At 48.1% G+C, this 15927-nt stretch overlaps 1 protein-coding gene across 4 annotated transcripts in view; it reads right to left on the bottom strand.

The window, feature by feature from the left end:
* The window catches only part of LOC119977907 (coiled-coil domain-containing protein 81-like), a 233297-nt gene that overhangs the window by 178992 nt on the left and 38378 nt on the right, over nucleotides 1–15927 (bottom strand). For all 4 annotated transcript variants that reach the window (XM_038819217.1, XM_038819218.1, XM_038819215.1 and 1 more), the window contains one exon: nucleotides 9308–9564. In XM_038819217.1, coding sequence (XP_038675145.1) covers nucleotides 9308–9564 — 257 coding nt within the window. The remainder of the gene's footprint in view (nucleotides 1–9307; nucleotides 9565–15927) is intronic.

The following is a 15927-nucleotide window of genomic DNA, read 5'->3' as shown; positions in this document are numbered from 1 at the left end:
TGCATCTCCACTGCAGTTGGGACTGGATGTTCCAGATGCCCGGGACCCTGTCTGAACGGAAGCCAGTTCCTGGGGTCGGCCTGCCCTCCAACCGTCCGCCCCCTCGGGTGCTACTATCTCCTGTACCGGATCAGCTGTGCAATGCGCACCAGATGGTGTCCCAGGAGCCTCTTCACTAAAGTGACCAACCAAGGTCTCAGGGATGGTGGAGGGTGTTTGAGACAGCTGTGACGGAAAAGCACTGTCATGCTCCGATCCGAGCTCCGGGGTCTCCTACATCTCGGGCGGAGGATTGGTGTCCGAGCTGCTATCCTCGTCACTGCTCAGCTCAACGGGCGCCCCGCCACATCTCTGGCAGGTCCCGCAAGACACAAGACCACATGCATAATTAGAGCAGGGGCCGGGGAGCGGAGGGGGGGGCAGCGGCATGTGGATGGGGGGGTGGGGGGGTGTTGTTGGTGGAGGGTGAGGGTGGGGTGGGGTGAGGATGGTGTGGGGTGAGGGTAGGGGGAGATGAGGGTGGCGTGGGGCAAGGGTGGTGTGGGGTGTGGATGGTATGGGGTGAGGATGGTGTGGGGTGAGGGTGGTGTGGGGTGAGGGTGGGGATTCCGCCGTCCCCAGAACGAGGAGGGGGGCGGGTTACGGGTGTGTGGGGGGGCGGGGTCAGTGCCAGTGACACAGTGCTGCCTACTCACCCTGGCCGCCCTGAGGAGGTCGTGAAGTTTTTTTCGGCACTGGATGCTGAAAAAACTGCCCACGGCGCTGACTGCCTCCGCTCCCACCTGCGCCCAGGCAAGATGGACGGCGGTGCCTGGCAGCCTCCTTCCTGGGCTGGGCTACAGGGTCATCCGCTGTTCCTCCACGGCGTCCAGGAGGGTCTCCAGTTCCGCATCCGTGATCAGTTGCGCTGCTCCCCTTACAGCCATCTTGTTGGCTGGGGTGGCGTGTGGGAGGGAGAATGGTTTATGTGCAGCTGCAGCTTGTCAGCCTCCTGGGTGTCAATCATGGACTCGGTGAATCCCGCACCGTTTTTCATTAGAATTGATTGTGTTCCACGTGGTGCCGGTGCTAGCCCGTTAAAAGTAGCGCAATCGGTGCAGGTATGGCGCCAATTTTTCTGTCATGAAAGTCCAAGGATTCTCCTTTGACGTTAACATTCCAACCCCATACCTATACTCTTATTTATCTAGCAATATAATTTAACCTTCAGTCTTTTTTTGCCTGTGCTCTTTAGTTACTAATCATGTTCATTGCTGAGTCTGAAAACAGCCTTGTGTCATGTAAAGAACAATTTTATTATTCTTTTATTATTAGATCCAGAAACAAAAAATTTCAGCAATTAAAGAATTCTAGTTTGGCAATGCCATTTATAGTATTACTGCCTGTGGCTATCCCAGCCACAATTTAAATGCTGACCATAGCTTGATAGTGGGAGATTTCATGCTGCCAAAATATGTTAATTGTCAAAAACTTACCTTTTCGGCGAATGAATTCTCTCTTGTCTTTCGCACTGAAAGCAACCTTTGTATAACGCTGGTGAAACGGAAATGTTCCTTGAATTATGTGTTACCATAATGGCTTTGACTTAGATGACGGTAAGTCAACATGCAGCTTGCAAGGGGTACATGAGTGCACAGAAACTATCCAATATTTGAAGCCATCGATTCCCGGCTTGGATCACTGTGCGGAGTTTGCACTTTCTCCCCGTGTCTGCATGGATTTTCTCCAGGTGCTCCAGGTATCCCCCAGTCCAAAGATGTGCAGGTTAGGTGGATTGGCCATGTTAAATTGCCGTTAGTGTCCAAAAAAGGTTGGGTTCGGTTACTGGTTTGCTAGGTTACGGGGATAGGGTGGGGGTTTGGGTTTAAGTGGGGTGCTCTTTCCAAGGGCCGGTGCAGACTCGATGGGCCAAATGGCCTCCTTCTGCACTGTAAATTCTATGAAAAAATTACTAGCAAGTTGCCATTTCAGGTGAGCCTTCCAAGAAACCACTGACTTACGACTGCACATTCTTTTAAATGCTGAACATAGCCCAAATAGTGAGTGGTAATAAATTCCCAGACATCCATTGTATAACTTGAATATCTCCTTGAACCGAACGTTCTGATTTCCTTTTTATGGTTGCCTCAGACAGTCAGCTATAAAAAAATTGCCTTAGGGATAAATTCTCATCTACTTTCACCACAAATTGATCTTTCGGAAAATTAAAATGACTATAATTTGATACGACATTTACACTGGGTCTTCATGTCTATACATAATTTCCTGTCATCCACCTAACCATAGACCATTCAGAAATGTCACTGGCCAGACAAGGAAATAGCTGTGAAGCTAACTTGGGCTCCTTCTTCAGTTTGACTGCACAATGCACTGTTCCTGTCACAACTTGCTAAATAATTTGGTGTTCTGTTTGCAGAGCATATTATGTTTCAGTTACATATGTGAGATTAAAGTACATAATAAAGTGTAGAATAAGACAGGAAACAGGCTCGGTGAGGGGAGAGAACATTGTAAAGATTGTGGAACATCCAGATAGAGACCGTCCCCACTTAACATTAACTCAGTCAATGTTTTTGTTTTAGCATAATTAATAAAATAGGGCTACATACCTGGTTAACGTTGTAACGTTCATTATAACAATGTTTGTCACGACTCTGTTCTATGGCCTGCATGTGCCAATGAGTGCATGATGTTTTCCCCAACACTGGCCTTGCACCTCTTCCCTCCACTCCTGCCTTCATCCTGCTTTCAGTCTTGAAGTGCCTCTAAACCCAGCTCCTATTCCTGCCCTCCATTCTTACCTTTAAAGTCCCTGGTGTTCATTGCCACCATGGAGGCTTCTTTAGCTGTTCCTCTACCCATCCCCCACATTTCCGCCCTCACTTCCGCTTCAGCCCCTGCCCTCAGTCTTGAAATCCCTCTTCTCCCCTCCTGCTTCGATTCCCATCCTCTTCTTACTTTTAAAGTCTCTATTCTCCATTGCTACCATCAGGTTCTTCTTCAGCTGGCTCCTCTTCTCACTCCTGCTTCCACAAACAGCTCAAAATGATGTCCTAGGATTTCTTCAGCTACTCCTAATCAACCACCGTCTGCCACAATTTGGAGCCTGGTCAATCTGATGAGTGTATTTGTTCACATTTATTCACATTTTCTCCAATTGCATTTTTTTATTTTTTTTTATTATTTTGTTTTGAAGGTTATTTTTTTTAAATATTTTTATTCTTCTCCTTTTTCACATTTTCTCCCAAATTTGCACCCACCAACAATAAACAATAATCAGTGACGAATATGTCAATCCCCATATCAATAAGAACGATCCCATCCTCCCACCAAACCCCAAACATTAGCCCGCATGTTCACATAAACAAGTGACAAAATGGAATCAGGAATCACCCATAGTCACCCTTAATACACACAGCCCCCCTCCCCACCAACCCTCCCATCCATCCCCCCAACTAATGTTCGATGTTATCCAGTTCTTGAACGTGCATAATGAATAATGGCCATGAATTGTAGAACCCCTCCAACCTTCCCCTAAGTTCAAACTTAACCTTCTCAAGAGTCAAGAATTCCAACAGGTCCTCCTGCCACGCCAGTGCACAGGGTGGAGAGGTTGCTCTCCAACCCATCAGGATCCGCCTTCGGGCGATCAACGAGGCAAAGGCTACAACATCTGCCTCCGCACCCGTTTCCAACCCTGGCTGGTCCGACACCCCGAATATGGCCTCCCGAGGGCCTGGGTCCAGTTTCACATGCACCATTTTCGAGAATACCCTAAAAACCTCCTTTCAGTAATCCTCTAGCTTTGGACAGAACCAAAACATATGAACGTGATTTGCACCCCTCCCCCCCCTTCCCCCCCAAATGTTCACACACATCTTCTACCCTTTCAAAGAATCGGCTCATCCTCGCCCTTGTGAGGTGTGCTCTATATACCACCTTCAGCTGTATCGGCCCCAACCTCGGTTATTTTATTTAGGAATATAAACTTTTGGGAATGTACAGTATTTCGACTTATCATGTTTTTTTTCTGCTGAGTACCTCTAGTACCTTCTTTTATATTTAGTGATTTAGTTTATGTTGCAAGTTATGGTACAGAATTTCAACTTGTATATTGTATTTTCCAGATGAGAAACGTCTGAAGGAACCTAACTCCAGTTTCAACAGATTCCTATGGGAAACTATGATGCCCTTAAAATCACTTCACTTAAAGTACTGACTTTCAGGAATGCAACCACAACTTTATGTGAGAACTTACTGAAATCTACAAAATTCCTCAGTGTGAAGCAAATGGGTGGCATAAAAATTGCAAGGTAAAAGAAAAATGAAATCAAATAGTACAAGATTTTTTAAAAGAAAAATCATACACCATTGCAAGGCTAGACTCCTAGTTAGCACGCTTGATGTGGAGTGGCGCCCCTCAGGTTTTAAGCCCCTGATGACATACTAGTGAGCTGCTCCAGGAATTTTTTTTGTTGAAAATATTTTAGTTAAACTTTTATCATTTTGTACCAAAAAATAAAAAAGTTCAAAAATCACAAATAACAACAGTAAACCAAATAATAAGAATAATAACCTAGTAAACTCACACACCTCCTTACACCCTCCCCTCCTACAACCCCCCACCCCCAAGAGATATCAGTTACCAATTCCTTAAAGTACAATATGAAAAGTTTCCATCTGTGGTAGAATCCTTCAATTGACCCCTTCTCGTGGTGCAAAAGCTCCATTAAGTCACCTAGCCATGCTGAGGCGTTATGTGGCATCACCAGTCTCCAACTCAGGAGGATTCACCTCCGAGCAACCAGCGAGACGAATGCCAGGACATCTGCCTGCACCCATCCGCAATTCAGGCACATTCAATACCCCACATATAGCCACTAAAGGACAGGACTCCAGCTCAATATTCAGTCTTGCTGATACAGTGCTGAAAAAAAGAGACCCAGAAACCCACAAGATTGGGACACAACCTGAATATGTGCATATAGTTCACAGGCCCTCTTGAACAGCACTCACACATATCCTCAACCCCCTCAAAGAAAGGACTCATTCTGGCCTTGGTTAGGTGTGCCCTAAATGAGCTGGATCAGACTCAGCCTCGCACAGGATGACGTAGCATTCACTCATTCCACACCTCCTCATCCAGCATGGATCACAGCTCCCTCTCCCATTTAACCACCCCTTCCACCGAGACCAACTCTCCCCCCAAAATCCATCCACAAATGCCAGCCCTATTGCCCTCTTCCGACCCTGAACAGGAAAGAACCTTGTCCAATAAGATTGAAGGCAGCGCCACGGGAAATGTTGGGAACGTCCATCAAACTAAATTTTGAACCTGGATGTACCTAACCCATCTGAGCTCAAGAGCCCCTCCAGGCTGGCAAACCGACGCTCCAAAAATAAATCTCTCACTCTCTCCAGCCCTTTCCACCTCCCAAATGTGGCATCCAACTTTGCCGGTTTGAACAAGTGGTTCATACAAATAGTGGCCCACCTTGACGCTGACCCCAACTTGAAATGCTGTCGGAGTTGCCTCCAAACCACTAGGTTTGAAGAGCAAAAGACAAAAACATTGTCGCCAGCACCTCAAAATTGAACTCGCTGTATGACCCATACTCCATTCGCAGCTAGGTAGACCCCAGGTCTCCACGCCACCCCAACACCTTCACCATATTGGCAGCCCAGTAGTAAATATCAAATTTGACAGATCAAGCCCCCCCCCCCCCCCACCCCCAACTGTCTATCCTTCTGCAAGACCTCCCCTCCGAATTCTCTGGGTTTTCCCCTCGCATATGAAACCCATAAAAGCCACTCAATCCCCCGAAAAAAAGACTTGCGTAGGAATACTGGAAGACAGTGAAGTAGACCGCGAAGAAGTACCTCCACTCAACCTTGTCAAACGCTTTTTCTGCGTCTAGTGACATGATTATCCCCGGCTCTGGCCCAGTTGTGGGGTGAGAACCACATTGAGCAGTCGCCTCACAAATCCTGTCTGGTCCTCCCCAACTACCTCCGTGAGACTGGGTTCTAACCACACTGCCAGGATTTTGCATCAACATTGAGCAGTGAAATCGGGCGATAAAACCCACATTCCGTGGGATCCTTTTCCTTTTTCAGGAGAAGGGAGATGGATGTCTGCCCCAATGAATCAGGGAAAGAACCGCGCTCCAGGAAATCACCATCAGTAACAGAACCAACTGATCAGCAAGCTTGTGCTAAAATTCTACCAGGAACCCATCTGACCCCGGCGCCTTCCTTGTCTGCATCTTTCCTGAGGCTGTCGGACCGCCTCCAATCCCAGCAGGGCCTCCAGCTCCTCTCGCAATTCCTCCCCAATCTTGGGACCTCTAAAAAGACTGCCATTCCCCGCTCGTCCCTTGGTGGCTCCGACCTTTAGAGCCTCTCTTAGAAGGCTCGAAAAGCCCCATTCACCATGTCCGGGGCAGAGACCATTCTACCCTCTGAATCCCTAACCTGAACGATCTCCCGAGCAGCCTCCTGCCACCTTCACTGGTGAGCCAAGAGACAACTTGCCTTCTCCCCATACTCATATACCACCCTCTTCAACTGCCCTGTCCGTAGACAGAGGTCAAACTGCATTTGCAGCTTTTTCCTACATGCCAATACTGCTCACATACCAAAGGTGCACTCCCAGGATCTCATCCACTAACCTCTATCGTTCCTTTTTGCTCTCCCTATCCATATGCACCTGGTACGATATGATTGCCCCTCTAATAATTGCCTTCAACGCCTAGCACAGTGGGCTAAACAGCTGGCTTGTAATGCAGAACAAGGTCAGCAGCGCGGGTTTAATTCCCTTATCGGCCTGCCCGAACAGGCGCCAGAATGTGGCGACTAGGGGCTTTGCACAGTAACTTCATTGAAGCCTACTTGTGACAATAAGCGATTATTATTATTAAACTCTACATATTCTCTTATTTCTCACCAGGGAAAAAAATGATAACTCCTTATTCCCAGGATACATAAACTGCCATGGGTCTGCCCTTCCTGTCTCTTCCATGAATGCAGCTAATAGCCTCCCATCCCCGAAGGGGCCAGCGTCTTTGGCCTGCAGCAGTCCTGCTTCAGGTGCAGCACATTCCCCCTAAAATCAGTTGGTGCAAATCTAAAGGTGGTCAGCAACCGCCTTATAAACTTGACATTGTCCCAGTTTGAGGCATATACATTCATTAACATCACCGCTTTCCCCTGCAATGAACCTGCCAACCATTACGGACTGCCCCGCCTGATCAGCAAATACCGCCTAGAAATGGAACCTTTTGTTGGTTAGAATCGTCACACCCTGGGCCTTGCTATCAAAGCCTGCTTGAAAAACCTGGTTCACCTAGGCCTTCCGCAACCTGGGCTGGTCCCACACTCACAAGTGAGTCGTTTGTCGAACACATCGGTCCACAAACATTTTAAATGGGAGAAAACTCTTTCCCTTTTCATCAGATCCGCCCTCCCAGGCCCCACACATTCCAGGTGACTAACCTTGTTGGGGGTCTCGCACCTTCCCCCTCAATCTCGAGTCAGCCATTTCCACCATGATAAATCATCTCCTCCTTACAAATTCCTGGGTCCCAGGCCCTCTAGGGTGGCCACAAGCCCCACCCCAAGGATAAAGAAAAATCCCTGGTCACTGATCGCTCTCCCCCCTCCTCCACCAGTATCTCCTTGCCCCCCCCTTCCGCCTTAGCTAACCCCATTCCCTCCATCAAACAAACAACTAGACCGTGTGCCTCACCGAAACTGGCCAAACGAGTCGTAGCCCCTCCCCCCACTCAACCCCTGTTCACTACTGACTCGTGCTTATTAGTGAGGTAGCCCCACCCAGGATCCAAAAAGCCAACCAAAAGCAACAGCCTAATCCCTCCTAGCCCACTTTACCACCCAAGTGCCCAAGCCCTAGCATCCTAACTATCCTCTCCCCGACCAGTGCCTATCAAACGCCCCTTTTACAACCCGAACATCCAAGCAAAATAAGAAGAAACATTAACACATTGTAATAAAACATAATCAACCACCACCACCAACTGCCCCCCCCCCCCCCCCCCCAACAACTATTCTCTCACAAAGCCCCCCCCATCATCCCTCCTCAGACCGGTCCCAGTCCCTTCTCTGTGATGAAGGTCGCTGTCAGCTCCGGCGTATCAAAAAAATGATCCTTCGAGTCCATCATAACTCTCAGTCACTTTGGGACACCATCCCGAACTGCACTGCTTTGTTATCGAACACCGCCTTCACCTTACTGAAGGCTGCACGCCTCTTTTCCAGCATGGTCCCAATGTCCTGGTAGATCCGCACTGTATGCCCATCCCAGTCAATGTTACATTGTTAGGACCCATTCCTTTCTCTGGAAACTGTGACAGTGGATGATCACCACCAACAGTTCTCATTCGGTCGTGGCTTCTGCCGAGTGCCCAACAGGCTCTTTTCAACTCCAGAAGGGAGAACACCTCATCCCCTCCCACCAGCCAAGAGAACATCTCCGAGGAGCATTCAGTTGGCCCCAAGCCCTCCACTCCCTCCGGCAGCTCCACCATCCTGAGGTTCAGTCACCTCAACTTGTTCTCCAGATCTTCCACTTTTGCCCTCAAGCTCTTATTACTCTCCACCATGAGCAACAACTCCACTTCCAACGAGGCAAACCGCCAATCATGCTATGACAAGGCCTCCTCTACGCCTTTCAACGTTTCACCTTGTTCTTCCTCAGCTATCTCGGATCAGGCCCAATGCCTCCTCGATAATGGCTGTGAAGGATTCCTTCAGCTCGTTACCTTGCCACTCAAACTGTTTGTCTATCTGCTTTCCAAGTTTTTCCAGCTCCTGTGCCATCACCACAGCTAGTGTGTCCACTGTAATGGGTGAGGCTGCCTTTGCCATCTTCTCCCCTTCAGATTCCTTTGTCGTACTACCAACCTAGGTTTTCTTCCCAGCGGGCTTTTTCGTTGAACCTTTCAACATAACTCCTTCAAGTAAATGTTCCCTAGATCAGCCAACATGAAAATTCCCTGCAAATGGGCAAAGGGGGTAAAAAACAAAAATCCTGGCAGGAGCCACCTTTCTTGCGATTTGCTCTCACGTGATGTCACCGGAAGTTTGTTCTGGGAATTTTGTCTCACATTTTGCCTTATGTTCATATAATAAGTGGCATCAAGCTGATCAACATGGCAATTTAAAAAATATATTGCTAGAGGTCACATTTGTTTTGCATTCTCCAATTCAGGGCAACTACAATGGGTAAAATAGTCACTTATTATTCCTTTAATATACGTGGCTTTTCCAAAATATTTAGTGTACTTACATTTGAAAGGGCTCTCACTAAACATCCAGTCCCATCCATTGCATTAAGAAAGTCTCTATAAAACTTCATTTTGATCTTATTATTTCGTATAGTTAGCACACCAATATCTTTGAATGTGAAATGTACACTACGGTTGTTGGCAATATAACGATACATGATCTGCAGAGTCTCTTTGACGCATCCTTCAACTGTATCCCGATCATAAGGGCTCTCCAGAGCCAGGAATGTAAAATTTAATTCAACAATAGGTATGTCACCTACAGAAAAATAAATGATAAAACTTGTATGATGATTAGGTAACAAAGGAATTCATCAATGGATTTCTTTGATATTCTATGACCTCTAAACATGCACTCAATATACTAGATGGTAGGATAATACTGTAATAGGCAATTTGCTGAATCAACTTGCTAAAACAAATTGTATCTATCATAGACTCGCTACAGTGCAGAAGGAGGCCATACGGCCCATCGGGTTTGCACTGGCCCTTCAAAAGAAGACCACCCTACCTAGGCCCAATCCCCCACCCTATTCGTACAACCCTACCCTAAGGGACAATTCGGCATGGCTAAGCTTTGGACTGTGGGAAGAAACCTGAACACCCGGAGGATATCCACACAGACATGGGGGGAATGTACAAACTCACCCGAGGTCGGAATCAAAGATGGGTCCCTTGCTCTGTGAGGCAGCAGTGCTAACCACTGTGCCAATGTACAGGGCGATTTGGCTAAGCTGGATTTCATTGTCCCCAACAATCATTTTGCCTCCTGACATGCACGGTCAAAGAATGCATTTGAAGAATGCTCACTAGGAGGAAGTACTGCAAGTTTGAGCACTAAGGAGGAAATTGACAGAATGGAGAACAAATAACTTAGCAAACATTACATAAAAAATCATTCTCTTTTACTGCAAGATTAAAATTGTGGAATCAACTGTGAATTTTTAAAGAATTGTTGACCCTGAACTTCAGTAGAGGTCTGGAAGTTAGTGAGACCCAATAACGTGATTTACAAAGATGTAAAATAACTCTAGACAACATCACACTTAAAATAGTGTAATGATAGGTGGAGACATCCAGTGGCAGCCATCAGCTGAGTGGTCGCACGAAAGGTGACTCTCTGCTGACTTTCTGTTGGATTTTTTAAACTGGGTGTACGGGAGCAAAAAAATAGGGGAGGCCACGGTGGATCTCCCGAGAGGGAGGGATCGTCTTGCGGGGATGAGGGGGAAGGGTAGAGCAACCTGTGGGTGGGGGGAACAGGACATGCAGGCAAGGGAAGGGGGGCAGGCAAGAGGGAAGGGGGGAGTGGGGAAGGAAAGGGGAGAATACACAGGCAGAGAGGCTCAGAGGGGGATGGGAGACAGGAAGGGGAAGGGAAGGAGCTGAGATAGAATGCTGATCGGACAGGTCACACAAGGAGATGGTTGGAAAGAGGAAGATGGTGGTGGCCATCTTGGACTGCCCAAGAACAAAGGCAAGCCTGGGACTGCAGGGGCATGTCCAAGAAGTAAACATGGCTGACCCCAGAGGAGGGAGGGGACAGAAACCCCCATCAGGATAGTCACCTAGAACGTGAGGGGACTGAACTGACTAGTAAAAAGATCTAGAGTCTTCACCCATCTAAAAAGCCTGAGGGTCGAAGTAATATTTCTTCAAGAGATATACATAAGAGAGGAGGACCAACTGAGGGTAAGGAAAGGCTGGGTGGAACAGGCATGCCAGTTGTGCCTCAACACAAGGGCGAGGGGGGTTTCCCTTCCACAGGTAGCCATACTATTTAATAAATGGATAGCCTTTTCAGTGATGAACGCGGAGACTGACCCAGGGGGCTGGTATATCATGGTCAGTGGGGTCCTAGAAGGGGCCTCGGTGGTATTAGTCAACATATAGGCTCACAACTGGGGCAACAATGAGTTAATTAAAAAGACCATGGCAGCAACTCCCCTCGAGTAAGGAGGGTAATGCTTGAGGGAAGTCGGGGAGAGGGCCGGCTGGCGCTGCCGAATTTTAGCAACTATTACTGGGCAGCTAACATAGCCATGATTAGGAAATGATTGGGGAAGGGGAGCGTCGGCATGGGTGAGTATGGAGGCAGCTTCATGCAAGGGCACAAGTTTGGGGGCGCTGGTAACTGCGCCTCTGCCGTTCCCGCCGGTGCGGTACTCCACCAGCCCCATGGTGGTGGCGGCCCTGAGAATCTGGGGGCAATGGAGGAGATCTGTGGGAGCAGTGGGAGCATCGGTCTGGTCCCCAATCTGCGATAATCACCAGTTTTCCCCGGGGAATATAGATGGGGGGTTCCAAATATGGCGGAGAGTGAGGATTGAGGGCTTGGGGGACTTGTTTATAGAGGGGAGCTTTCTGAGTGTGAGGGCACTGGAGGAGAATTTTGCAATGGTGAGGGGAAATTAGTTTAGATATCTGCAGGTGCGGGACTTTCTGCGTAGACAGGTATCAACCTTCCCACTCCTGCACTAAGGGGGATTCAGGACAGGGTAGTTTCCAGAGGGTGGGTAGGAGAAGGGAGTGTCTCTGACATTTACAAGGAACTTATGGGATCAGAGAACACGCAGACTGAGGAGCTGAGGCGCAAGTGGGAGGAGGAGCTGGGAGGACAGATAGAGGATGGTCCATGGGCGGACACGTTGAGTAGAGTCAACGCGACCGCAACATGTGCCAAGCTCAGCCTGATTCAATTCAAGGTCGTTCACCGGGCCCACATGACAGTGGCCCGGATGAGCAGATTCTTTGGGGTGGAAGATAGGTGCGCAAGGTGTACGGGAGGACCAGCGAACCATGTCCCCATGCTCTGGACATGTCCGAAGCTTAGGGGAGTTTTGGCAGGGGTTTGCAGATGTCATGTCCACGGTGCTAAAAAGAAGGGTGTCACCGAGTCCAGAGGTGGCGATTTTCGGGGTGTCAGAAGACCCGGGAATCCAGGAGGAGAAAGAGGCTGACGTTCTAGCCTTTGCTTCCTTGGTAGCCCGGAGACGGATACTATTAGCCTGGAGAGACTCAAAGCTCCCGAAGTCGGAGACCTGGCTATCGGACATGGCTAGGTTTCTCTGTTTGGAGAAAATCAAGTTTGCCTTGAAAGGGTCACTGTTAGGGGTCGCCCGGAGGTGGCAACCGTTCGTCGATTTCTTCGTGGAAAATTAATCATCAGCAGAAGGCGGGGGGGGGGGTTAGTTTACCTTAGAGTAGGGGGTTAATAAAGGTGGGACCTGTAAGAAAGGGAGACGGCTTTTGCACTATGTTTATAGTTTCATGTACATTGTTTATTTTGTTGTTACAATACCTCCGTGTACCCAAACAGGCGACTAGGGGCTTTTCACAGTAACTTCATTGCAGTGTTAATGTCAGCCTACTTGTGACAATAAAGATTATATATATATGTATAAGACAAGTGTGAATACGTTAGGGGGGTCCGGCCAATCACTCCGACATGTTCTGGTCCTGTCCCAAGCTGAGCGAGGTCTGGACCACCTTTTTCAAAGCCATGTCCAAAATTGTGGAGATGAAGGTTGAGTCATACCCTTCAGTGGCGGTCTTCGGGGTGTCGGACAAGCCAGAACTCTTTGAGGGGAAAGGAGCCCCCACCTGGCCTTCACCTCCCTGATTGCCCAGCAGAGACTCCTGCTCGGTCGGATGTCGACCCGCCACCCAAGGCTGCAGACTGGCTGTCTGACATAGGGGAATTCCTGAGGCTCGAATAGAGGGGCTGGTTTAGCACACTGGGCTAAATAGCTGGCTTTTAAAGCAGACCGAAGCAGGCCAGCAGCGAGGGTTCAATTCCCGTACCAGCCTCCCCGAACAGGTGCCGGAATGTGGCGACTAGGGGCGTTTCACAGTAACTTCATTTGAAGCCTACTTGTGACAATAAGCGATTTTCATTTTCATAAATGAAGTTGCCATCAGGGTGTCGGAGGAAGAGTTCCACTGTACGTGGAAGCAGTTCATCGAATCATAGAATCCATAGTGCAGAAGGAGGCCACCTGCCCATCGAGTCTGCATCGGCCCTTGGAAAGAGCACCCCACCCAAACCCACACCTCCACTCTATCCCCGTAACCCAGTAACCCAGCCTAACCTTTTTGGACACTAAGGGTAATTTAGCATGGCCTATCCACCTAACCTGCACATCTTTGGACTGGGAAGAAACCGGAGCTCCGGAGGAAACCCACGCAGACAGTAGGAGAATGTGCAGACTCCACACAGACAGTGACCCAAGCCAGGAATCGAACCTGGGACCCTGGAGCTGTGAGGCGACTGTGCTAACCACAGTGCTTCCGTGCAGCCCAGTTCACCAACATCTTCCAAGACCTGTTCGTGGCCAGCAGCTAAGGGGGAGGTGTTGTGCGGCGAGAGAGGGAGGGAAGGGGTAGGGGAAAGGGAGAGGGTAATGGGGGGGAGGGGGGGGGGGGTAGCAGAGGAGATAGTACCCATAACTCAGGGAAAGCAAAATGTTTGCACCACATCAGGTGCCCAGAAGCAGCATTACATGGACACGGCCATAAAAGAGGGCGGCAGCCCAGATAACGATAATGGATTCAAGTCTGGCCACCTAAGGGGGAAACCTGTTTCAGGGACTGGGTGGTGCTTAGGGAGAGAGAAGAAAGAAATGTTGTTTTGAACAGTTACAGAGAAGGCTGTGGACTCAATCAGGGACATCATGAAAGTTGCCACCGATGTGACTTGGGGCCGAACAGAAGAAAGGTGCTTTGTAAATGCAAGTATTGGCTTTGTCTGTTTGCCTAAGTGGAACAAGAACTGCATTTTCATGTACAGTGCGGTACAGTGGGAACTGGTGTTCAGTTGGGAACAGTTAAGAAACTGCATGTAATCTCTTAGTGTTAGCTGAAGTAAAAGTTTAAATATTATTTTCTTTTCTTTTAATAAAGTTTGTTTTTAAAATAACCAAGCCTTATTTCTTATATTATCACTCTCGGAACAAAACAATCTTTCTGCACAGTCTTAAAACTTCAAAAACACAATCGCTTCACAGCTCCAGGGTCCCAGGTTCGATTCCGGCTTGGGTCACTGCCTGTGCGGAGTCTGCACATCCTCCCCGTGTGTGCGGGGGTTTCCTCCGGGTGCTCCGGTTTCCTCCCACAGTCCAAAGACGTGCAGGTTAGGTGGATTGGCTATGATAAATTGCCCTTAGTGTCCAAAATTACCCTTAGTGTTGGGTGGGGTTACTGGGTTATGGGGATAGGGTGGAGGTGTTAACATAGAACATAGAACATAGAACGATACAGCGCAGTACAGGCCCTTCGGCCCTCGATGTTGCACCGACATGGAAAAAATCTAAAGGCCATCTAACCTACACTATGCCCTTATCATCCATATGCTTATCCAATAAACTTTTAAATGCCCTCAATGTTGGCGAGTTCACTACTGTTGCAGGTAGGGCATTCCACGGCCTCACCACTCTTTGCGTAAAAAACCCACCTCTGACCTCTGTCCTATATCTATTACCCCTCAATTTAAGGCTATGTCCCCTCGTGCTAGCCACCTCCATCCGCGGGAGAAGGCTCTCGCTGTCCACCCTATCTAACCCTCTGATCATTTTGTATGCCTCTATTAAGTCACCTCTTAACCTTCTTCTCTCTAACGAAAACAACCTCAAGTCCATCAGCCTTTCCTCATAAGATTTTCCCTCCATACCAGGCAACATCCTGGTAAATCTCCTCTGCACCCGTTCCAAAGCTTCCACGTCCTTCCTATAATGAGGCGACCAGAACTGTACGCAATACTCCAAATGCGGCCGTACTAGAGTTTTGTACAACTGCAACATGACCTCATGGCTCCGGAACTCAATCCCTCTACCAATAAAGGCCAACACACCATAGGCCTTCTTCACAACCCTATCAACCTGGGTGGCAACTTTCAGGGATCTATGTACATGGACACCGAGATCCCTCTGCTCATCCACACTACCAAGAATTTTACCATTAGCCAAATATTCCGCATTTCTGTTATTCTTTCCAAAGTGAATCACCTCACACTTCTCCACATTAAACTCCATTTGCCACCTCTCAGCCCAGCTCTGCAGCTTATCTATGTCCCTCTGTAACCTGCAACATCCTTCCGCACTGTCTACAACTCCACCGACTTTAGTGTCGTCTGCAAATTTACTCACCCATCCTTCTGCGCCCTCCTCTAGGTCATTTATAAAAATGACAAACAGCAACGGCCCCAGAACAGATCCTTGTGGTACCTTGGGTAGGGTGCTCTTTCCAAGAGCCGGTGCAGACTCGATGGGCTAAATGGCCTACTTCTGCACTGTAAATTCTATGATTACTCGCCTGATTCAGTATCCCAGCCATTGCGCCTTTAACAATAGAATTTCATTATTTTCAAATTCCGAACACAAAGTAGCTGTTGGGCATTGCAGCATGAAAACTTATTGTGGAAACACTGCCAGCATGAACCTGGAAGGTGTCGGAAAAAACTTTTATGATACAGTAGCTCCTTGTCTTTTTATTACATTCAATTGATATTGCCACTCTGAAGAAACGTGTAAATGATATTGCTACACGAGTAAAATATCTCCATCCATATTGTCATGGAAAAGAAATAATTTACCATAGAATTATATATTGGATAGTTACTGCACAA

The sequence above is a fragment of the Scyliorhinus canicula genome, chromosome 14 (assembly GCF_902713615.1).
Source record: "Scyliorhinus canicula chromosome 14, sScyCan1.1, whole genome shotgun sequence".
NCBI classification, from domain to species: Eukaryota; Metazoa; Chordata; class Chondrichthyes; order Carcharhiniformes; family Scyliorhinidae; genus Scyliorhinus; species Scyliorhinus canicula.
Note: the sequence above shows the minus strand (reverse complement) of the source record. Positions and strands in the feature narration are given on the sequence as shown.